This window comes from Notolepis coatsorum (assembly GCF_963971535.1).
Source record: "Notolepis coatsorum genome assembly, chromosome: 6".
Classification (NCBI taxonomy): domain Eukaryota; kingdom Metazoa; phylum Chordata; class Actinopteri; order Aulopiformes; family Paralepididae; genus Notolepis; species Notolepis coatsorum.
The window spans coordinates 146,443,188-146,468,957 of NC_140170.1; the positions used below are offsets into that span (position 1 = coordinate 146,443,188).

General features: G+C 45.0%; 1 protein-coding gene across 2 annotated transcripts in view; it reads right to left on the reverse strand.

Moving 5' to 3' along the window:
* shq1 (SHQ1, H/ACA ribonucleoprotein assembly factor) overlaps window positions 1–25,770 on the reverse strand; it is a 102,378-nt gene that overhangs the window by 43,697 nt on the left and 32,911 nt on the right. For both annotated transcript variants that reach the window (XM_084317450.1, XM_084317449.1), the window contains exons 7-8: window positions 21,020–21,111; window positions 3,208–3,365 (exon numbers count right to left, since the gene is read on the reverse strand). In XM_084317450.1, the coding sequence (XP_084173576.1) occupies window positions 3,208–3,365; window positions 21,020–21,111 (250 nt within the window). The remainder of the gene's footprint in view (window positions 1–3,207; window positions 3,366–21,019; window positions 21,112–25,770) is intronic.

Here is a 25,770-nt window from a genome sequence, read left to right on the forward strand (position 1 = left end):
CTCAGTTCTAAGTATTGGGTTTTAGATAATTTGCAGATACAAGTCAAGTCAAGTCAAGAGTTTTAATTGTCACGGCATACAGGTATACAATGAAATGCGGGTGGTCTTGCCCGCAACGATGTGCAATACAGTGGTACATATAATAGAATCAAAAGAAGGAAACAACATTGTGCAGTAACAGGTAGCAGGTAACATGGAGTGACATCTCGGTATCTGTACATAGTTATTTACAGAGCATGTGGGACATGCTAGTTAGCTTTGGTAGTGCAATACACTGTTCCTGTTATTCTAATTTAAAGTGTCCTTTCCTTTGGCCATAAGTGTGCGTGTGTGCGACATGAGTGTGTGCCCGCTCATGTTAAAGTGTTAAGTGGCTGCTCGTGTGTGAGCGTGCACAGTGTGCGTGTCGTGTGTGTGTTCATGTGTGCTTGTGTGTGGACAGTTCAATGTTCTGAGCACTCAATGTTCATTGTTCATGGCTCTGATGGCCTGGGGGAAGAAGCTGGGCCTAAACCGCTCTGTCCTAGTAGCTGGGGTTCGCAGGCGTCTGCCTGACCTCAGCAGCTGAAACAGGCTGTTATTGGGGTGGTGAGGGTCTTTCATTATCCTGCAGGCTCTGGATTTGCACCTCTTGTTGTATAGAACCTGCAGGGGGGGGTAGTGCAATACCCGTGGTACGCTCGGCTGAGCGCACCACTCTCTGTAGGGCCTTCTTGTCCTGTGCCGTGCTGTTTCCATACCAGGCAGTGATGTTTCCGGTCAGGATGCTCTCTACAGCTCCTGAGTAGAAGGACTGGAGTATCTTCCCCGATACTCTGAACTTCCTTAACTGTCTCAGGTGGTAGAGACGCTGTTTCGCCTTCTTTACTACTGTGACTATGTGTGTTGACCATGTCAGGTCCTCTGAGATGTGGACCCCCAGGTACTTGAAGCTGCTCACCCTGTCCACGGTAGCCCCGTTTATCATCAGTGGTGTGTGTGTCTCCTGCTGTCCTCTCCTATAATCCACGATCAGCTCCTTGGTTTTACCAATGTTCAGGAGCAGGCTGTTGTCCTGGCACCAGCGTTCCAGTACTGATACCCCATCTGGTATCAGTTCGGTATTGTTGCATCCCTATCTGCACACCAGTCACGTAGGCAAGCTGGGCATTGTTGTGACTATATACACACACACGCACACACACTGACTACAAAGTCAGCGCCCCCTCAATGGGGAGCGACGACGCCTCCCTTGCGGACCAGCTCAACACCTTCTACGCGCGGTTTGGTGCAAAGAGTGGCACTGCTAGCCCAACGGCTAGTGACGTCACTGGTGCGCCGGCTGTTGTGGAGGGGGGGGGGGGCATCCGCGGGGGGGCGGGGACGCTCTCTCATTGACGGTACACAGTGTGAGAAGAGCATTTATGCAGGTGAACACCAGGAAGGCTGCTGGCCCAGATGGTATAACAGGATGCATACTTAAGTCCTGTGCCAACCAGCTTGCCCCGGTGTTCACCGCCATATTTAATCAATCCCTGGCGGAGTCAGTGGTCCCTGCCTGCTTCAAGATGTCTACCATCATCCCTGTACCGAAGAAACCCTCCCCAACATGTCCAAATGACTACAGACCGGTGGCACTCACCTCTGTGGTCATGAAATGTTTTGAGAGGCTGGTCAAGGACCACATTTGTGCCTCCCTCCCCAGTGATATGGACCCTATGCAATTTGCATACAGGACAAACAGGTCCACTGACGACGCGGTCTCCCAGGTACTGCACAGCACCCTCTCCCACCTTGACCGTCAGAAGGGGGGCTATGTGAGACTGTTGTTCATTGACTACAGCTCAGCGTTCAACACCATAGTCCCCACCAGACTGGTGGACAAGCTGATCGAGCTGGGTCTGAGCTCCGCCCTGAGCGCCTGGGTACTGGACTTTCTGAGTGAAAGACCCCAGGCGGTCAGGGTGGGGGGTCAGACCTCCAACACCATCACCCTGAGCATCAGGTCCCCCCAGGGCTGTGTTCTAAGCCCCCTGCTGTACTCACTCTACACACACGATTGTGTGGCCAAGTTCAGCTCCAACTCCATAGTGAAGTTCGCAGACGACACGGTGGTGGTGGGGCTGATCTCGGACAACGACAAGAAGGCCTACCGGGAGGAGGTTGAGGTACTGGAACGCTGGTGCCAGGACAACAGCCTGCTCCTGAACATTGGTAAAACCAAGGAGCTGATCGTGGATTATAGGAGAGGACAGCAGGAGACACACACACCACTGATGATTAACGGGGCTACCGTGGACAGGGTGAGCAGCTTTAAGTACCTGGGGGTCCACATCTCAGAGGATCTGACATGGTCAACACACATAGACACAGTAGTAAAGAAGGCGAAACAGCGCCTCTACCACCTGAGACAGTTAAGGAAGTTCAGAGTATCGGGGAAGATACTCCAGTCCTTCTACTCAGGAGCTGTAGAGAGCATCTTGACCGGAAACATCACTGCCTGGTATGGAAACAGCACGGCATAGGACAAGAAGGCCCTACAGAGTGTGGTGCGCTCAGCCGAGCGTACCACGGGTATTGCACTACCTCCCCTGCAGGTTCTATACAACAAGAGGTGCAAATCCATAGCCTGCAGGATAATGAAAGACCCTCACCACCCCAATAACAGCCTGTTCCAGCTGCTGAGGTCAGGCAGACGCCTGCGAACCCCAGCTACTAGGACAGAGCGGCTTAGGCTCAGCTTCTTCCCCCAGGCCATCAGAGCCCTGAACAATGAACATTGAGTGCCACAGAACACTGAACTATCCACACACAAGCACACATGAACACACACACGACACGCACGCTGTGCACGCTCACACACTAGCAGCCACTTAACACTTTAACATGAGCGGGCACACACTCATGACGCACACACGCACACTTATGGCCAAAAGGAAAGGCCACTTTAAATTAGAATAACAAGAACAGTGTATTGCACTACCAAAGCTACCTAGCATGTCCTATATGCTCTGTAAATAACTATGTACAGATACCGAGATGTCACACCATGTTACCTGTTACCTGTTTATTGCAGAATGTTGTTTTTTATTGGATTCTATTATATGTTGTACCACTGTATTGCACATCGTTGCGGGCAAGACCACCCGCATTTCATTGTATACTTGTATGCCGTGACAATTAAAACTCTTGACTTGACTTGACACACACACACACACACAAACTCACGCTGTGTTCTCCCTCTGTAGAGCGCAGGTCATAGCTGTAGGCTAGCAGGAGGTCCACCAGGCTGAGCCAGACCTGGTGGCGGGAGCCCTTGTCCAGCAGGTAGGAGCGGTTGGTGAACTTCCTCAGCTGTTCCTTCTCATCATCTGTGAAGGATACAGCTGCAAAATAACATTTACTTTAATGTCAACAATTTATCCCCAAGATAACACAGCTTAACACATTCAGTGCCAAAGACAACATATTAAGTGTTTGGGCGCCAACCGTTCAGTGCCAAAAACGAGATAATACGTTTTTGGATCGTTGGATCTTTTTAACTTTGATCCCCGCTTACAGACCTGCCGGGAGCGATCTGCATCATTTAGGCACGTCCCCACACATTAGAACTGCATTCTGATCGACTATCACCAGGTGGCAGTATCGTCCGTGTCTGAACAGCAATGGTTTGGGGGTTGATAGTCAGCTTCACTTTCATTTTCTCCTAGGTTAGTGGCCCCTCCTTCTGCTGGGATAGAAATGCACAGTGCTCGCCTCCGTTGCATAAGCATATTTGACCATCAAAACGTGTATAGACATATACACTGGTAATCGCGATGGCGATGCGATCACTTGGAATTATTCTTATTGGAATACCTTCCGGCTAAGGTAAGGTACATTCTATGTCTATTTTACCGAATCTGAAACGTGTTTTTGTGATGGTATATATATACATGTCATATACCTTTGATTTGGGAGTATTTGGAGTTTCATGGGATCAGCCAGAACGGTTCTGGGTTATTGCACATCAGGGTTCGAAATTAACGGGGGCTTGGGGCATAATGCCCTTGAAAATGGACAAAATGCCCTCGAAAATCAGTTAAGGGGGGCACTTAATGCCCCCGACAGTTTACTAATTATATATATTTATCCGGTAATGGAGCGTCTGTGTATCGTACGGTTCAGATGACGCGCAAATAAAAAAATTCATTTGGCGGAGCCGGTGTTCTGCACTGGCTGCAGGCAGCAGCAGCAGCACTGCAGCCAGCCAGCCAGGTGCTAGTCAGTTTGTGTAAAAATGGCACACACAATATAAATCAATCTTCATTACGACTTTAAAAACATAGCCATTAACATTACATAGGCCTACACACATCTTGCCATAGCGTTAGCAGTTTGTACAATGTTTGTAGCTGTTAGCTAGCTAGCCCTTCACAACAACAGCTAACACCGTAGCTACTAGCTACTGTAGCAGAGGAGGAAATGGGAGTCTGAGAGGCGGGGTGTTTAAAGACAATGATAGGCGTTTATTTAACATCCAAGAAGGCTAACATACAACTGTGTTTTACTAACTCCAACCGGGACTATTATCGCTTTCGCGCTGCTTGTTGATGTTATGAACTGCTCCTAACGTGACCGGAGCTGAAGGTGCCACACGCTAAAATGTCCGTGGGGACCCGGCGCCAACCCATAGATAGTTCCAACTCACCGAATTACGTAATCCACCACAGTTGCATTCAATATTTAAATAATGTTAGTCTAAATAAATGTAGACAGAAACATAATAACTTCAAGCAGAAAACGAATCTTTCCATTAAGAACTGACAATCAGGGAATTTAAACATGGTTGACATTGTTTTTGTGTGTTTATATTAATTAAAGAAAGGAACGTCTAGTGCTGGCTGAGCATATTGTTTGTTTGCACTAAGTTAATACTTTGACAAATGTAGCCTATATTTTTCAGTCAGTTCGGTCTTTGTGTGCCAAACATTATTTAAGGCTGTAAACACTGTAAACCTTTTATTTTATTTTTAATAAATGAGAAGCATGTTTAGATTTGAGTGTTAAATTTTTTTTTAATAAAAATTAACGTATATCGAACTGAAAACCGTGACCCCAAAATCGTGATACGAACCAAACCGTCCATTTTGTGAACCGTCCCACCCCTACCGTTTATCATAAAAATTCAGTGCCCCCGAAATACAAAAAAAAGCCCCCGAAAATCAATTAAGGGGGGCAAAAAAAGCCCTTGAATTTTTTTTTAAATTTCTAACCCTGTTGCACATAACGTGTTTTATCTCACAATCTATGAAAAAATACTAATATTGGTAAGACCGAGTTGATCGTGGATTTTAGGAGAATACAGCAGGGGACACACATGCCACTGTGGATTAATGGGGCTATTGTGGACAGGGTGCAGTTTTAAGTACAGAGGACCTGACATGGACAACACACTCAGTTAAAAATGGTGAAGCAGCACCTCTACCACCTGAGACAACTCATGAAATTCATAGTATCAGAGAAGATACTCCAGTCCTTCTACTCTGGGGTTGTGGAGAGCATCCTGACTGGGAACATCACTGCCTGGTTTGGCAACTGCACTGCCCAGGACAGGAAGGCTCTACAGAGAGTAGTGTGCTCAGCAGAGCGTACTACGGGTATTGTACTACCACCCCTGCAGGACTTATACAACAAGAGGTGCAAATCCAGAGCCTGCAGAATAAAGGACCCTCACCACCCCAACAATAGCCTGTTCAAGCTGCTGCGGTCAGGCAAGCGCCTCCGCATACACGCAGCAAGAACAGAGAGACTCAGACTCAGCTTCTTCCCCCAGGCCATCAGAACACTGAACACTGATCTCTCTCCCCCACACACACATTTGAAATGTTTATTTATGTCCATATGAACAGAAGTACAAGGAAGCCTCATACAAAGGACATACACACTGCCAGTGCAGTCAGAAAGTATGAAAGAACAGCCAATTACAAAGTGCATGGACAGCAGAACGCTGTTACATACAGTATGGCTGAACTACTTGTCAAGACACATCGGACACAAATCATGGGTAAAGGAAACAACGCCTCCTCCAAATTGAGCGTGTCGTAGGAAATATTATCATGTCATTATAGATCTGTGTTGAGATATAATTTTATCTTTGTACAGCTTGACTGGTTCAATATGACCAGCTAGTATATATATATATATATATATATATATATATGTGTGTGTCTCTTTAACACTTTCTGCGCCAAAAACGGATTGATTTTGAGATCAATATAAAAAAAATTCGCCATGGCAATTCATATATACACCCGCAACGCTGCAGCTGGACCCTATAGGTGACGGCAACGACGGCTCAATACCGCCGCCTGGTGGATGGTCGGGCGAGTTACACTCGCCTACAGGATATGGCTGATGTGCGTCGATTAAACTCATCCGGCCGTCAGATATCGTTGCAGGACTCCCGACAGACACAATGTACGTCATATGGATCACTTTCTAAACTTAATAATCGATATGATTTCGGCGTTTATTGCGACATACAAACCGGAAATGGACCTAGGCGATCGGCGTCGTATACTTGGGATCTTTCACCGCCAGTCTCTTTGACCCACGGTAAGAGGAATATAACGTTATTTTCAACCCAATTGTGAGTTTCCTTGTGAGCAAACCGATCTGATCAACATATCACCCAACCTACATAAAGCATTTACTGATGATCGGGGAATTATAAACGACCCACCCCCCCCCCCGCCCCCCCTTTCCTTCACGCATGATGAAGCATAACGTATACCGATCATATACAGTTGAATTTTCTAATATAGCGTGTATGGGGGGGAAACGGCAATCGATAATCTATATATGCGTTTAGGCCTATAACTCACGTTCTAGGAATTACTGCAGAAAACGATAAAAACATACTTATATTCTAGAAGGTATTTTTGTATGAATGTATGAATGAAAAAATATAACGTTCCCACATCCTGAACGATAGATAATCGATGTTGAATGGGCCATAGTAATGTCAATATAGCAATAAAATTTAAAAGGTAATAGCCCTGCAAAGAAGGTGAGCCACTCCATAGACTTATAGCGCTGGCAGACTGGGTACAATGATGGGTACAATAAATGGCAAGGAATGTGTTAAGAGACTCCAAAGTACCAAGGTTATCTTCCCAGCCAGCCAAAGCAAGGTTGTGTTATTACTTCCCGTAACTGGGAACCATTTTTATTTACTATTCATCATCATATCTGATGTATAATGTTACGTCTTGCAAGTGTGTATAATATACGTTCTGACCAGACCGCTTTGTCACTTTGCTGGTCAGACTCTTGTGTGTAAGAACATGAGGTCTCTGATTGTAAACTGAACTTTCTGCTGTGGCCACAGAGAAATAATTAAACTATGCTTTCTATTTTTTAATAACTCGACTCAGAATGATTTATACAACGGCTCATCTTTTGTCCTTTAATATTTTCCATAACAAGCGGCTTCCTATAATAGCTGATACTGAGTAGTACCTTGCTAACTGCTTGGCCGGAGACCGGCTATTTGTAGGCCCCTCACAACCAACTTGTGCACATGCCCTAGGCTGCCAAAGATACAAACTAGAAGTTTACATCTGTAGCCTAGCTGTGAGATGGTCTGCTGTAGCTGTTGGTAAGATAAGATAAGATAAGATATTCCTTTATTGATCCCCTTGGGGAAATTCAGGCATCATAGCAGCATGGGGGGAGGGGGGGGGATACAGGTAGTAAAAACAACACAGGCAGTGTAAACAATTTGGTCAATATAATTTACTATCTGACTAGCTGAAGAAAATATTCACATTATTCACAGTGTCACATAAGGTGCAGTATGCATAAGGTAGTGTTATAATTTACTATCTACTGAGTATACATTATTCACAGTATCCACTGAAATATACATTATTCACAGTATCACAGTATCCACATAAGGTGCAGTAAGCCTAAGGTAGTGTAGGTTGTCCTCCTTGGGTTCCTATAAGTCCCAGGTCAATGTCTGGTAGCATTCGCTGCCCCCTGTTGTGGAGCCTGGAGGCTGCTAGTCGCTGCCCACTGTTGTGGAGCCTGATGGCCGCTGGTATGAAGGACTGTCCGAGGCGGTTAGTTGAGTGTCGGGGGGGAATGAGTCTGTGGCTGAACAAGCTTCTCATCTTGACTAGCTCGTCGTAGAGGGGGTGGTAGGGGTTCTCCATGATGGCAGCCAGCTTCCTTATCATCCCCCTCTCTGCCATCACCTCAAGTCTAGGTAGCTCGACTCCCACCACGGAGCTAGCCTTCCTCACCAGCTTGTTGAGCTTGTTGGTGTCCCTTGAGTTGATGTAGCCTCCCCAGCATGCCACAGCATAGAAGAGGATGCTGGCCACTACAGACTGGTAAAAAGACTGCAGCAGTCTGTTGCACACATTGAAGGACCTGAGTCTCCTCAGGAAGAACAGCCTGCTCTGTCCCTTCCTGTAGAGGGCCTCTGTGTTATCCGACCAGTCCAGTTTATTGTTCAGGTGTACCCCAAGGAACTTATATGAGTCCACCATCTCCATATCCACCCCTCGGATGGAGATGGGAATCGGGGGGGGGGGCTCTTCTTGCCCCTCCGGAAGTCCACCACCAGCTCCTTGGTCTTACTGGTGTTGAGTTGGAGGTGGTTGCTGTCGCTCCACCCCACGAAGCTCTCCACCAGGGCTCTGTACTCCTCCTCATCATCGTCGGTGATGTAGCTTACGATGGAGGAGTCGTCTGAGAACTTCTGCAGGTGGCCTCTCAGTGAGGTAGTCCTTTATCCAGGCCACCAAGCCGTGCTCCAGCTGCATCGCGGAGAGCTTCTCCGCTAGCAGTGACGGCTGGATGGTGTTGAAGGCGCTGGAGAAATCAAAGAACATAACCTCACTGAGCTGCGCGGCTTCTCCAGGTGCGTGTACGCTCTGTGGAGCATGTAGATGATGGCATCCTCCACCCCGATGTTTGCCTGGTATGCAAACTGCAGGGGGTCGAGGGAGTCACGCACCAGGGGCTTGAGGTGTTGCAGGACCAGTCTCTCAAACGTCTTCATGACGTGTGACGTCAGAGCGACTGGCCTGTAGTCGTTGAGGGTGCTGGGTCGTCCCTTCTTGGGCACCGGGACAATGCAGGAGGTCTTCCAGAGCTGGGGCACCCTCTCCAGCCTCAGGGAGAGGTTGAAAAGATGCTGGAGCGGTGCTGCCAGCTGCTCCGCACATACTTTGGTATTTCAACACTTTGGTTAGAAAGGCTTCTTCTAAGCTGTAATCAAAAGTACAGCCAACCTCAAGAATGGACACCTCCCTAAGGTGTTCATTTACAACAAAGACATCAGGGGTGTTAGCTGTAATATTAGAGAACACAGAATCATCATTGCACAGGTTAAACATGCTTGGCTTCACAGTAGAATGCTTAAACAGCGTGATGGAGGACCTAAAAATAGAAGAGATATCTTTCGCTATCAAATCTACTATTCTGTCATGCCTACTTATGTAGAGGCCCCTGTGTATACATGGCAACCATTTAAGATGTGGGACATGGTTTCAGCTATTTGGTCATTGCCATGATGAATACAGTGAGGAGCATGATTGCCTGGAAACCAGATGGAGAGATTCAGTTTAGATGGTAAGACCTGTAATCTCGCTTTCAAAGTAAAGATAACAATGCAGTCATCAATGGCAAAAAAATTTAACACAGAGTGAGAGACAGAATGGTCCGCAACAGGGAGACACGCAGTCTTCCCCTGCAGTCTCAACTCAGTCCATTGTTCCTGCTGTCTTTGCTGTTGTGCCCTCAGGAGGCAACCTCGGGCATTAGTCAGTGGAAGTTGGTGATCCATTCCACACACAGTCATAGATGCTCTGACAGAGATACTGGGGTCAGATATAATATTATCTGAGACAGCCACTGCCTCAGAGTTAGACCCCACCCACTCAAGGGTAACATCAGCCCAGCAACACATGTAATTTAGGTCCGGCCAGTCTGACCACACACCGAAGCCAGGAAAGACTGTCCAGCTTTCCATTCGGCTTTCTCTTGAAGCCTAGGAAGTTAGGTCCGAACCACACGCCAGGGGGACCTTTCGTCTTTTTAGGACAGCAGGGAGATAGGCCGGCTCCGAGGGCTGTATATCCGAGTGCCAGGGTGGTGATGGAAGTGGGTCAGTAATGAGTGTTTGCCCACGACATTTATTCTGATAATGTGACTGCACCAGCTCACAGTTATCAGGGCAAGGAGGGGGGTGGGGAATTCACTGTTATTCAGAATGATTTTAATTTCATCAGATTGTCTGTGCTGCCACAGATATGACAGCTTGTCTCGGCTCACCTTCCTCCGCTGTTGTTGCCTCGTAGACGTCAGCCAGGGCTGCACTGTGTCCCGGAGAAAACACAACTGCGCTTCGATCCAACCAGAGGCTAGAGCCGGCGTTACTGCCACCAGGAGTGGCTGCTTCGTTGGTAGCTTGTTCAGTATCCGTGCTACGTACTTTAGAAGGGGGAGACCAAAGGGCTTTCCACGGCGGCTCTCAGTTGTAAAGACTCCGTTGTTGAAAAATATTCCGATCAGGAGTTTTATGAGACGGATCCAACTCCCAGGGTCTGCTGATGCAGCGTATTGTTTTTTCACATGCTGTCCACTCACCAAACTGCTCCTGAAGGGTCTTTCTTTTACCTGAAAGGCCAGCCAATGCGGCTCAGTCAGGGGGTTCACCAGCTCAGAGAAATCCGTGGATGCCAGCTCCACACCCAGCAGGGAACCCGGCGTCGGGTTGTGGGCTAGCCACGGTTGCTCATACACTCTCCTACTTTGGAGTGCTTGCAGGCACATTGTCCAGACTGTTCTCCACAAAATCATCTTGCACATCACTACATTAACGATGGCAGTTACGACGGGTGCGGTTGTTTAAGTTTTTTACAAAAACAACATTGACGTTCAGCCAGACGTGCTGCCGACGCGGAAGTGACACACACACACACACACACACACACACACACACACACACACACACACACACACACACACACACACACACACACACACACACACACACACACACACACACACACACACACACACACACACACACACACACACACACACACACACACACACACACACACACACACACACACACGTAACTTTAGGAAAAAGCAAAGGTCACATTAAAAAACATAACTATGTTTTTGTATAGGATAGTTAGTTAGTATAGTTAAATATATAGCATAACTGTATATTGTATAGTATATTGTATAGTAGTGTATATAGGACTCATTACCTTTCATTTGTAAGCTTAGCATTGTATTGTATCTTAGTACCTTTTATCATGTCTATTATTATCTATTGTATTTTATTCTATTATTATTTATATTTTTTTGCACAATCAAGGCGGCCATGGCCACCTTCATTTCACTACATGTCTCGTGTATGTATCCGACTAATAAATCTCTTGAATCTTGAGGATGGAATGAATGAAATTAATGAATCTAGAACTGCATTAGTCATCAACTGTCAGTTATACAGTCAGGCCTCACAACCGATTGGTCAGTTATACAGTCCACCCTCACAACTGATTGGTCAGTTATACAGTCCACCCTCACAACTGATTGGTTAGTTATACAGTCAGCCTTCACAACTGATTGGTCAGTTATACAGTCAGTCCTCTCAACGCTGCAGTGAGAACGCCCTACACGTTCCAACGTGCTAGTGGCGGCACTAACAACGCTGATTGTGTCCAGGTCTAAACCAAGGTTTGCAGAGGAAGCCCCGAGCATTACATGCCTCGAAAAATTAACTACACTAACTGCCTGTCTTCTGAGAGACACGTCAGTTTAATGAGGATCTACCACAAGCCCAAATGGATCAAGACAAACACACTTCAATCCCTTTTAAGCTATCTGTATCTTTCTGCGGCGAAGGAAAGAAAGTGCCGTATGTCTGCAAGAGGAACTTTAACTCAGCAGTTTCTTTCCACCCTAGCAGCTTATAAAACAGCTGAAAGCAATCCTTCTCTCTGCCCGATGAGAGGGATGCAAGTGGGCTGAGAGCCAGCCAGCCAGCCCCTACAGAACCCCTGAAGAGCCAGGAGGAGCTGCTGCACACATGTACACACACACATGCAGATGCACAGAAACTAGGGGTGGGAATCACCAGTTTCATCATGATACGATACGATATCAATTCTTTGGACAACGATACGATATTTACCGATATCACAAAGTCTCTCACGATACAATACGATACGATTAGATTCAGGTGCCTGCGATCGATATGAGATGATATCATATGCCCATTTAACACAATCAGTTATGAGACTCGCCACAGGATTTTCAAAATAAGAGTATCGATATGAATCGATCTTATTACATCGCATCGATCCGATTCGATCGTTGATCATTACATCGATGTATCGATCTGGATCGATGTATCGTCCCACCCCTAACAGAAACGCAAACATCCATCCATGTGCACACATACACTCCCTCTCTCTGCTCTCCGTTTATCTCTCTCTGCTCTCTCCGTTTCTCTCTCATCTCTGATTCTTTCCGTTTCTCTCTCATCTCTGATTCTTTCCGTTTCTCTCTCTCTCTGTCGTCTGTTTCTCTCTATGCCATCTGTTTCTCTCTCTCTGCTCTGTTTTTCTCTCTGCTCTGTTTTTTGCTCTCTCTGTCATCTGTTTCTTTCTCTCTCTGCCGTCTGTTTTTCTCTCTGCTGTCTCTCTTTCTCTCTCTGTTGTCTCTCTTTCTCTCTGCTGTCTCTCCATTTCTCTCTCTGTCATATCCGTTTCTTTCTGTTTCTCAGCTGCCTCCTCCTACAAATATTCTCTCTCTCTCTCTTTCGCTCATTCCCTCTCCCCCCTCCTTCTCACCCCCATCCCTCCCTCCCTGTCTGCAGTGTGAACTGGGGCCTGTTGGGAGGTAGCTTCCTGCTGCATTACGTCAGGGTTGATCCTCCAGACACTACCCGAGTCCCTGGGCAGTACAGCTGCAGCAGAGCCAGGCAGAAGAAAAACACACACACACACACACACACACACACACACACACACACACACACACACACGCACACACGCGCACACCCCACACGTATACTGACATACACACCCACATATTCAGTCAAGCAAAATGCAGACTCACAGATGCAAGCACATGTGCACATTCACACAAACCACACACAGTCAAGCAGAACACAAACACAGATCAAAACACATGCAAAGATAACCCCCCCCCCCATCCACACACACATTTGAAATGTTTATTTATGTCCACATGAACAGAAGTACAAGGAGGCCTCATACAAAGGACATAAACACTGCCAGTGCAGTCAGAAATTATGAAAGAACAGTCAGGTACAAGGTGCATGGACGGCAGAATCATGGGAAAAGGAAACAATGCCTCCTCCAAATTGAGCGGCTTCCTATAATTGCTGATACTGAGCAGTACCTGGCTAACTGCTTGGCCTTCCTTTTGGGGAGACCGGCTATTTGTAGGCACACAACACAACACCCCCACCCACCCACCCACCCACCCACACACAGTCTCCCTAGGAGATGGACCAGGCCCCCAAGGATAGAGTGAGCGTCCCACTAGCCCACATCCAGCTGTCCGTCTCTGTGTGAGGCAGCATTCAGACAAGCCCTCTGCTTCACCACTATATTGATCAATTCGATTTGTTATCGATTCAGGCTTGATGGCATAGAAGATCTTCACACATCCACTGATTAAAAGGCATACATTAAAAAAAATCTATTTTGGGATTTCTGTTCCGAGTCAATTCAAATTAAACAATTACATTTTCTATATTACTTTGCGGCCATAATATTGATACCATCCAGTATTTTACCATAAAACTCTAAAACTCACTGATCAATCACATCGCCCTACATAACAATCAATACTGTTTTCTGCACATCATCCTTCATAACAATCAATACTGTTTTCTGCACATGATCATTCATAACAATCAATACTGTTTTCTGCACATCATCATTTATAACAATCACTACTGTTTTCTGCACATAATCATTCATAACAATCAATACAGTTTTTTGCACATAATCATTCATAACAATCAATACTGTTTTCTGCACATCATCATTTATAACAATCAATATTGTTTTCTGCACATCATCATTCATAATAATCAATACTGTTTTCTGCACATAATCATTCATAACAATCAATACTGTTTTTCTGCACATAATCATTCATAACAATCAATACTGTTTTCTGCACATAATCATTCATAACAATCAATACTGTTTTCTGCACATCGTCATTCATAACAATCTATACTCTTTTCTGCATATCATTCATAACAATCAATACCGTTTTCTGCACACCATCATTCATAACAATCAAAACTGGGAAATCTCCCCAACTGGAAGTGTGCCGCCCGTTTTTATATGCAACTAATTTCTAAAAGAAAGATGGACAGTTTTTAATGAGGTGGAAGTTAGATAACTGCTGCTGGTCCATTAAACCGTCAATCAGGAACCAATGATCTAATGAAAACATAAAGAGACTCTTGAACGCAAACAAGGCATGAACTATTCAACCATTATCTGAATTAAAAAAAAAAAAAAAAAAAAAAATCTAACCCTAACTAACCGTACTGTCATGCACTTGTCCTAATAAACTAACCTACACTGTAGCACTCAACACTTTGATGAACATTGTTGCTCAGCTGATAGAGTTGTGCCCTTCCTGATGGCTTGTCGTACAGAACTTGTAAGTCGCTTTGGATAAAAGCGTCAGCTAAATGACTAAATGTAAATGTAAATGTAAACTAGATTTAGTCCTATCAGACCTAATAAGCCTTCTTCCATCACACTCCTTCATCTCTACTTGTGGGGGGATGGGGTGAAAACACAGCCTAGAGCAGTGGGTTTCAACGTGGGGTCTGGGGACCCTCAGGAGTCCTTGAAAGCGTTAAGGCTCATTCACATGTAATTAGACAATGCAGGGGGAAAATGCAAGTTTCCCCTTCTCTTGAATGGGCGTAGTTGCTTCTCTTGAATGGGGGTAGTTGCTTCTTTTGAATGGGGATAGTTGCGTTGGGCTCCGACAGTTGTCACTGCATGGAGTTGCTCGGAAAAACCGGGAGCGACGTTGCACAAAAAAAGTTGAACTAGAGTCAACTTTTGCCATAATGCAACCCCACCCCCACGCTGTAGTGGCCAATCCAACACAGCGGAAGATGAGAGACGGGGGGGGGGCTTAAAAAGCTCACAGCTTATCACACAAATGGCCCATCCACACCAACGCACCACCCTGCGGCAAGGCGCTGAATTATCCAATGAGATGTGAATGAGCGCTTAGGAAGTGATAGTCAGTGTGGGGGAGGAGCACCCACTGTCTTACTATGATGAAGTGTAGAGAGTGACAACATTAGGTTTATCATTTGTAAATACAAAGAAGTGGGGGAGCACTCTCCAAAGGACTAGAAACAGAAAGGTTGCTGGTTCTATCCCCAATGCAGACAGAAGGGTAAATTCTAGCTGCAAGCTAGCAGCTTGAGGGTGGCTGGTGTTACATCTATGATGCCCACCATGTCTGCCACAGTGCCAAATTTTTTTTTAAATTTTTTTTCAAAATAAAAATGTAAGTGCAACCCTGAGCTCGGACGTCTCTGGAGAGATGCATACGTGTGGGGCACCGTGTGTATGTGTAACTAGGAAAGATGTGAGGAAAGACATATTTCAATTGCCTGGTGTACATTGACAATAAAGTAGATCTTAATCTCTCTTACATTGGAGCCCAATCGATTCTCATGGGCATTAGTGGGTCCAGATGGAGATTCATTTTTGACCTAATTCCTCCAGTCGGAGCGGCGGTCTGGCCTGTCACCGCTCTCCACAGGTCCAGATGGCCCCACTGACTGAGAGTAAAGAAATATTGCTCCCTGAAAATCCCCACAACAGGACGGAACACGCTCTCATAACTTTGGAGCAACAAGGGTTCAAGGTATGACCTTGGGATATTAGAAAAGATTGCTTTCCAGAAGCAACCGATATCCTATATCAAATAGCTCGTTACAACTAACTATTGTATTTTTATTTAAAAGTTATCTTTCGGCAGTGTGGTAACCTTAAAAAAAACAAGAACATCCAATTTGGTCAAAAGATCACCGATCGCCACTGACGTCTCAGCTCAGACATAACAAAGTAGTGCAGGTAGAGAGAGAGGGAGAGAGAGAGATGGACAGAGCTGTCAGCTCCATTTAGCCTGGGCCAGTGGGTGAATACGGGCCTCCTCTAGACAGCTGTGGCCTGTCAAGGCACTGGCCCCCGACACGAAGAGGGCACAAAGGGGCTGGTTTCTACTTCATTAGCACTTGTGTCCACATCCATCTGTCGGCTGACATATATATCAGCCTTAGCGGAGAAAAAAACCCAACCCAAAAACAATAAGTGAAGAATTTCAGCCACCCCCCGCCTTAATATATGACAAACAGTTAAAATCACGAGTACGCCATCATGATTTGAGAGCAAACAGTTAAATCTCCCGACCGACACACATTATTCCTCACCCGTTAGCGGAGGCTAATGCTATTCAACCTGTCAATCAAGCCATTAAGTTTAATTTGGCCCATTTATCCCCGCTGGGGCTCTCGACCGGGGTGCTCTGTCTCAGACTGCCGAATGAGATGGGGGGCCTTAATGTTCTTCAGTGGCTAGACTCAGCCTGATGCTAATGGCCTGTGTTTCAGCGCTCTACAGCATTGAGCGATGGCTGCTTATCAGCGGGGCTCTTTACTCGCTAAGGTGGGTAGAGAACGAGCTCATCCCGCCCCTCCCCGTGATAACGCTATCTGTTTCATCTGAATCCTCTCCCACGTCATCCCGTGCTAACATAAGCTGTGCCCATCAAGGAAACTATAAAAGAAGGAAGGGTTATTATGTCACTGTGTAGCGTGTGAATGCACATGCCAAGAAACCTTGGAAACCTTCAGTTCGCCCAACATAGAGTTGCATGGGATCAGCCATCTCCTCATTTAAACAGGTTATATTAACTTGGATGTCAGAATCATTGGAAATGTGTTGCACTGTAAACTAAGCTAGCCAACGTTTGATATATTGGTTGATGTATATTTCCTCAGATAGCGTGTATATTTAGAATTTTAATATAGGCTTCAATAGGCCTGGCACCAAAGTCTGGCACCAAGCAGAGCATAGAGCGCTGATATTCTGACGTGACGACCCTTCCTTCTTATAGTTTCCTTGGTGCCCGTGTGTGTGTTCGCTGAAGCGCTGGAAGTGCTGAAATTAGCGGGAGCTGTTAGGGAAGCTGTCCCTGGCAGTGCAGAGGCCCCATGTCGCTCTGATGTGACCAGACTGAAGCCGAGGGGGAGGAAAAGCAAGCGTCAGAGGAAGAGCAAGCGTCAGAGTAAGAGCAAGCGTCAGAGGAAGAGCAAGCGTCAGAGGAAGAGCAAGCGTCAGAGGAAGAGCAAGCGTCAGAGGAAGAGCAAGCGTCAGAGGAAGAGCAAGCGTCAGAGGAAGAGCAAGCGTCAGAGGAAGAGCAAGCGTCAGAGGAAGAGCAAGCGTCAGAGGAAGAGCAAGCGTCAGAGGCCCGCAGCCTGAACACACTCCTAAGGAAAATGAGCCATTGGTTTTTAGATGGCAGCCGATGACTGAGAGAGAGTGAACTTCTGCCAGAGAGCGAGACGATGCCGGGCTTGGGGACTGACTGTGTGATAGGGAGGGAGACGGAAAAGGAAAGGGAGACCGGACCTGCAGTCCAGACAGAAAGATAACCTCTGTGAGTTGCAGCATATCGAATTCTGTAATCTTAAATTCTGTCAAAATAATTTAAGTGTTAGAACTGGGTGAGATGGAAAAGAAACTGGAAAAACCAAGTTAATTAAATTGGATTCTATTCCATTTGATTCTATTCCATTTGAATCAGCAAAAAGAATTTCAGAAAACGGCACAATTCCTGGACAAAGCCGACAGCAGTAATTAGGGGCACAGTTGTAATTTGCTCTCAAATCAGCATGCAACAAGTGTCTCCTCCCTCTGGCAATCTTTGAAACTTCACCCCACCTGCTGGTGCATATATGTTACTGCTTCATTGGCTATTTTTCAATATCTCAATACTATGAATGTGTGCTGTGTACCAAGTACCGATTCCATCCACTGTTTTTAGTGAACAGTACAGACATAGACCATCAGTGTGGGATCACTGGACAAAACCTATTGAGATATAATATTGTACTTTTTTAGAGAGATTAGAGAGATCTAACATTCTTCTGTGTGTAAAAAATGCAGCAAATCAAGTCACTTTGCTTTGATTTCTGGCATGTTTAGACATGTTTCTTGGTACAGGATTTTAATATAGATTTTAGTATCGATTCTGACTCTTATTTTAGCCTGGTATCGGACCGATATCAGATACCAGTATGGGTAGAGGTGCATCCCTAGGCTTTAGGGTATGTGTGGTGGTAGGAGGGCAGGGAGGGTGAGATAGGAATAACTGTATAAATACACAGAGTACTGTTAAATGGAAAATACACCCTAAAATGAAAGTTCACATATGTTATTACTATAATACTGTACAGCTCAGTTTTGATTATGGGGATCTGGACAAGTCTATCCTTAGGCTGAGAGAGATGATGTCATCGAGAGGTAAATCTCTGAGTTGCTCCAGCCATTGGACTCCTAGGACAGGTACCAATGGTGATTATACCGGGATATGGGTATATCTTCTGATTCAGAGCCATAAGCTCTACACTTAAAATAAAACTATTTTGGATGAAAAATCTCAAACAGAAATTCTATGAGCCAACAGATTCTGTCACCTGATGACATCATAAATGTAAGTGTTTATGTTGCGCTTTCCAGCTTAGGGAGCTGACTATCTAGGGCAGTGTTTCCCAACCGGGGGGACGCGTACCCCTAGTGGTACGTGGGTGGTCCCCAGGGGGTACATGAAAATACTTTAGGTTGGCTTGAAATGCTTTGGGGGTACAGTACTCAAAAAAGGTTGGGAACCACTGATCTAGGGAACCCGTCCCAAGATAATTTGATAGCACAATGTAAATTCTATTTTAGGGTGTATTTTTCCTTTAACACATTGGGCGCCGGGCATTGTGCCCATCATTATACCCAGTCTGCCACCGCTGTAAGCCTATGGAGATGTTTACCTTCTTTGCAGGGCTATAACTTTTTTAATATTATAGCTATATCTGCATTACTATGGCCCATTCAACATCGATTATCTATCGTTCCAGATGTGGGAACGTTATATTTTTTCATTCATACATTGTTGTGTTAATACCGTCAAGAATATAAGTATGTTTTTAAGCTTTTCTGCTGTAATTCCAAAAATGCTAGTTATAGGCCCTGACGCATATGATAGATTATCGATTGGCGTTTCTTTCCTATACACGCTATATTAAAAAATTCAAATGTATATGATCGGTACATTATGCTTCATCATGCGTGAAGGAAAGGGGGGTGGGGTCGTTTATAATTCCTTGATCGTCAGTAACGGCTTTATTTAGTATGGGTTGATATATTGATCAGACTGATTGCAAACAAAGAAATGGACAATCGGGCTGAAAATAACGTTAGTGTCCTCTTACCATTCGCAGATGAGACTGGAGGAAAAATATCCCAATTATTTGACGTCGATCTCCTAGATCCATTTCCGGTTAGTATGGCGCAATAAACGCCGAAATCATATCGATTATTGCGTTTCAAAAGCGATCCAAATGCACTCGAGTGTTTGTCTGGACCCACGTAACAAGATATGACTGCTGGAGGGATTTCCTCGATGCACCGATCGCCACTTCCGGTTTGGAGTGAGTGTAACTCGCCCGACCATCCAACAGGCGGCGGTATTGAGGCGTTGCAATCTCAGACAGGGTGCCGCTGCAGTCCGGAGGGAGGCTGGATGAATTATGAATGCCATGGCTAAAAAATTAAATATTGATCCCAAAAACGATTTACGCCGTTGTTGGCGTTCAAGCCCTGTTAATAAGACTACTTTGTTCTGTAATAGCCCATTAATATGTTGTTGTTGACAGGAAAGGGTAATTGATTTATGCCAGTGTAATCGTTCAGCGTGATGTGCTCCAGCTAGTGTCGCACTCTAGTCTTCTGATAATGTTACTGGCCCTTTAAGAGTTTCTTCTTCTAACGTCGCGCAAGTCTGGTTTCAGTTCAGCTGTATGACGATGTGGCAGTAGTTTACTTCTGTCCCTTTGAGGAACGTGTGCGTCAATGACAGACGTGAGTACAGTACTTATGTTTAGTTCCTGCCTAATTCATTCATTCAGTTTACCCTACACTTACAGTATGTTCACATTGATCTATTTCTGTTGATGTTGTTTCTCTCTGCTAGTGAGATGCTGCTATGCTGCGTTGTTAGCTTAGCCGCATGTTAGCTAGCCTAGGCTACCTCTGCTAGTGAGATGCTGCTGTGCTGCGTTGTTAGCTTAGCCGCATGTTAGCTACCCTAGGCTATATAAATATAACTCACTCATTACTGTTAGTGAATAGAATGTATCTTTACACCTGGTTTACAGTCTGCCTACTTATATTGTTTACATGTACTGCACGAGTAATTCCCTGCATAGGCTATGTAGGTTATATATAATAACTCTGGTTAAGTGAATGTCTTAGTTACTAGTTGCACTATATTACTAATGAATATTATTGTAGCTATAGACCACATGTTTATGACATTATGTTTATGTACGTCACTACTGTGTTTACTAATGTATACTGTATTGTATTCCTTTGTAGACAACCACACATGCAAATTCCCAAATACAATCATTAACTGCAGCACGCCTCTGTGTGATTCTTTAATCGGAGTCACAACCCCATAGTGTCCGCCAGCTCTATCAAACGCACCCTGTGGAGGCCCTAGCCCTCCTTTTCAGCGGGCAATAACGACTTACGCCGTTTATGGCGCACAATGTGTTAATGCAGGATCACTTGTATTTGTGGTGGATCTGGCTGAGATTGTGGCAGACCGCCGTGAATAGATACATACAGGTAAACAAAGACTGTGAAGGGACGACTTCCACTCACCTTCCTCTTCCTCTGGGGACGTGTTCAGCTTCGCCCACCATGGACGGAATCTCAGAAGCCGCTGAATCTCTTCATCTTCAAACAGATCAGCTCTGGAACAGGTCAAAGTCAGACCAAAAAAAAAACGATGTCAGAGAGCACAATGCCATGTCTTAGGATATGTTGGAATCACATTCAAGTTTATCTGCTATTTACGTTCAGTGGCCCGTCAAGTTTATCTGCTATTTACGGGCAGTGGCTAGTTCTAGCGGAAGCCGAACTAGAATGGAGAATTAAGACAACTCCTTCCCTCCACTAGTCTGAGGGTCCACCTTGGGCAAGTGTTAGTATCCTCTCTAGCCTCCCTACCTAGGGATACAGGGTGCCGCACTGCCTTGTGTGTGCGCGTAGGGATACGCAAAGGCTAAAGGAGAAAACCCTGAAAGAAAACCACACTGCCTTGTGTGTGTAGGAATACGCAAAGGCTAGGTCCTCACCGACAATGGGGTTACTTGTAAGGAAGGGCATCCGAGGTATAAAACTAGCCACAAACCAAAACCGTCCAACCTCACTGTAGTGGGAAAATAGGGACGTAAAACAAAGATGATGATGATGATGATGATGATGATGATGATGATGATGATGATGATGATGATGATGATGATGATGATGATGATGATGATGATGATGATGATGATGATGATGATGATGATGATGATGATGATGATGATGATGATGATAAGGAAGCGTATTGCTGCCACACCAGAAACAGAAAAAAAGATCAGCATCACATTATAATGTGATAACGTATTGTTTTAACATAAAACATTTCACGTTATAACATGATAAGTTGGTATCACATTATAACGTGAAACGTTTTATGTTAAAACAACAAGTTATCACGTTTTATTACATGGCGTTTTCACATTCGCCGAAATGCTTGCTTGTGATTGGTCAATAGCGCGCGTCAGAGGTCAGTTATCAGACAATAATGACCGCTGTGCGCAGCTGTTCGCAATCAAGCCCACAATAATGACCGCTGTGCGCAGCTGTTCGCAATCAAGCCCACTGACATCAGTGCAAACTGCCGGCTGCCGGGGAAGCTGCTGGGGGGCGGAGCGACGAGCACTCAGCAGAGCCAGAACCAGTGTTACTATTGCGAGTCGATGTAAAATGTATTAGGTATATTGTTAGTAAGTTAGCCATGTAATAAGCGGGATAATGTATAGCTATACTCGATCATTGTCGCAAAATAATTGACCTTCACTGACGTTTAAAACACCTCGCCGAGGCGGCTCGGTATTTTAAACTCTGTGTCGGTCAATTATTTTGCGACAATGACCTCGTAGCTATACATTATCCCTTACATAACGTGAAACGTTTTATGTTAAAAGTAAAACAATAAGTTATCACATTATAACGTGAAACACTTTGTTAAAACAACAAGTTCTCACGTTATAAGGTGATTAGGGCTGCAACGATTAGTCGACATAATCGACAACGTCGATTATAAAAAATCGTCGACGAGGAATTGTTGCGTCGATTAGTCATTAAAAAAAAAAATTATAATATCTTTTTTTTTTGCACTACCTATCTTTGTGAAAGTGGCTTCTCAGCTCTGGTCCAGCCAGCTGAAGACTTCTTAGCTTAACATAACAGACCGACAGCAAGTTTGGGGGAACTAATGGGATAACTGGGGATGTTGTTTGGTCCTGACAAGAGTCTCAAAGCAACTCTGAGGTCATGCTCAATGTCCAATCTGTTCCTCTGCTCTGTCTTCAGCTGGACCAGAGCTGAGAAGCCACTTTCACAAAGATAGGTAGTGCAAAAAAAAAATTATATAAAAAAAAAAAAAAAAAATTATATAAAAAAAAAAAAAAAAAAATTATATAATTGTTTTTCGATTAGTCGACTAATCGAAAAAATAATCGACAGATTAGTCGACTACCAAAATAGTCATTAGTTGCAGCCCTAAAGGTGATACTGATATTTTTTTTCTGTTTCTGGTGTGGCAGCAATACGCTTCCGTAGCCATTTGTATACATGAAAAATACATTAACACTTTCTCCGCCAAAACCGCTGTACATTGGCCGCCATGCGTTGAGTGCCAGACCTCGCTGTACAGCGTTATTGAGATCAATATTTCTTTTTTTCGCCATGGCATTCATAATTCATATATACACCCGCAACGCTGCAGCTGGACCCTATAGGTGACGGCAACGACGGCTCAATACCGCCGCCTGGTGGATGGTCGGGCGAGTTACACTCACCTACAGGATATGGCTGATGTGCGTCGATTAAACTCATCCGGCCGTCAGATATCGTTGCATGACTCCCGACAGACACAATGTACATAATGGATTGCTTTCTAAACTTAATAATCTATATGATTTCGGCGTTTATTGCGACATACAAACCGGAAATGGACCTAGGCGATCGGCGTCGTATACCTGGGATCTTTCACCGCCAGTCTCTTTGACCCACGGTAAGAGGAATATAACGTTATTTTCAACCCAATTGTGAGTTTCCTTGTGAGCAAACCGATCTGATCAATATATCACCCAATGGTCACCACAACCTAACATGTAGATAGATATATGCCATATACCCTACCACATGACCCTGAATGGCCACCACAACCCAACACAGATAGGCAGTGAGCCAGCACATCACCAGGTTATCAAGTAAGCACCTCCCTTCACTGTTGTGTTTCGTCAAGTTAGGGGCCACGACATCTCTGGAAGGCTCGACAGTCAAGTTTCAAGTTTCAAGTTTCTTTAATAGTTGTCATACAGAAGTACAGAATACTTTTATACAAAATGCTTCTTACTGTTACGCTCCAGAGACTGTGCAAGACAATATAAGTATGAAATAAAATAACATATAGCATGTAAATTAGAAGTAAAAAAAAATGAGGTCACAGTGTTCAGTATAGACATATGTACAATGTTCGATGCAGAATAGACGTAACTGAGTTACCATATAATATACAATACTATGCAGTGTACTAATATACAATACTATATAGTGCAAGGCAGAAATGGGATGAGGTGCAATTTAGGTACATATTTACAGTAGGTGTACGAGTTGTAGTGCAAATCCTTTATCAATAAATATAAAGTGTGTTTGTGTGGTTTAAGTGAGTGTGTGCGTGTGGGTGTGTGTGCTGTGTGCATTTGATGGTTGTTGCATAGTGTTTATTGTTCGTTTAGCAGCCTGATGGCCTGGGGATAGAAGCTTCTTCTGAGTCTTTCTGTGCTCGCCTTAAGACTCCGGTATCGCTTGCCTGACCGCAGCAGTTCAAAGAGGCAGTTGTTCGGGTGGCTCGAGTCCTTAATAATTCTCTTAGCCTTCCCCCTGCCCCCCTCCAATTGTGCGTTCGGCTGAACGTGTCACTCTTTGTAGTCTGCTACGGTCTTGTGCAGTGCTATTCCCAAACCAGGAGGTGATGTTGCCAGTCAGGATGCTCTCTATTGTACATGAGTAGAAGTTCCTAAGGATCTTCTGACTGACTTGGAACTTCCTTAGGTGCCTGAGGAAGTAGAGGCGTTGTCATGCCTTCTTCACAACACTGTCAATGTGTGTGGTCCATGTCAAGTCCTCGGATATGTGGGCTCCGAGGTACTTGAAACTGTTGACTCTCTCAACCGGTGCCCCGTCGATGCTGAGGGGGCTGTAGTCCTTGACCCCCGACCTCCTGAAGTCCACAATCATCTCTTTTGTTTTGCTGACGTTCAGGGAGAGGCAGTTCTCCTGACACCACTGTGACAGATTCTCTACCTCTTCCAGGTAGGCCCTCTCGTCGTTGGCAGAGATCAGGCCCACCACTACTGTGTCATCAGCAAATTTGATGATTGTGTTGTTGTTCCGCTGTGCCACGCAGTCATGTGTGTACAGGGAGTAGAGGAGGGGGCTCAGAACACAGCCCTGGGGGGCCCCTATGTTGAGCGTGATGGATGAGGAGGTGCAGTTGCCTGCTCTTACCACCTGGGGTCTGCCCGTCAGGAAGTCCAACAGTTAGTTCTAGCGTCCCAGAACATTTAACATTCAATACCAAACCAAAGATAAAGGTTTGAACTTCTCTGATTGGTTAGAATGGCGAGCATCTATGAAATACCTGCCGTTACGCTGGTCAATGAAACTCGCTCACAGTAGACTGAGTCAATGTGCCCACGTTAAGATATGTTTTGGAGCAAAATTCTAACAAGAATATCTGCGATTGAAAATGTACACACTGTAGCTTTAATACATGTGATTTAAATGAATGCCCAAGATTTAAGTTCAGTGGTATTTCCAGCCTTGACAAGTTGGGGTAGAACACATCCTAGCCTACTACAAAAACCTAGGGGTCCACAAAGACAACTTCAAACTTGAAATGGTAACAACAGCTGAGCCTGAGGTACTCAGAAAACTGAGCGCCTTTCAATCTAACAAGGCCACTGGCCATGACAATATCCCATCCAAATTCCTCAGAGACTCAGCAGCCACCATCACCCCAGTCATCACACACATAATAAACCTCTCCATAAAACAGGGACACGTCCCCAAATACTTAAAAATTGCGCAAAAAACGCAGCAAATTAGACCCAGGCAACTACCGCCCTGTTTCTATTCTTACCTCCATCTCGAAAGTTATGGAAAAAATTGTCTACGAACAGGTCGAAAAGTACCTTGCGGAAAAAAATCTAATCTACGAATTCCAATCTGACTTCAGAACATCCCACTCCACTGACACATGCCTTCTCTATTTGATCGACCACATTTAACAAGAG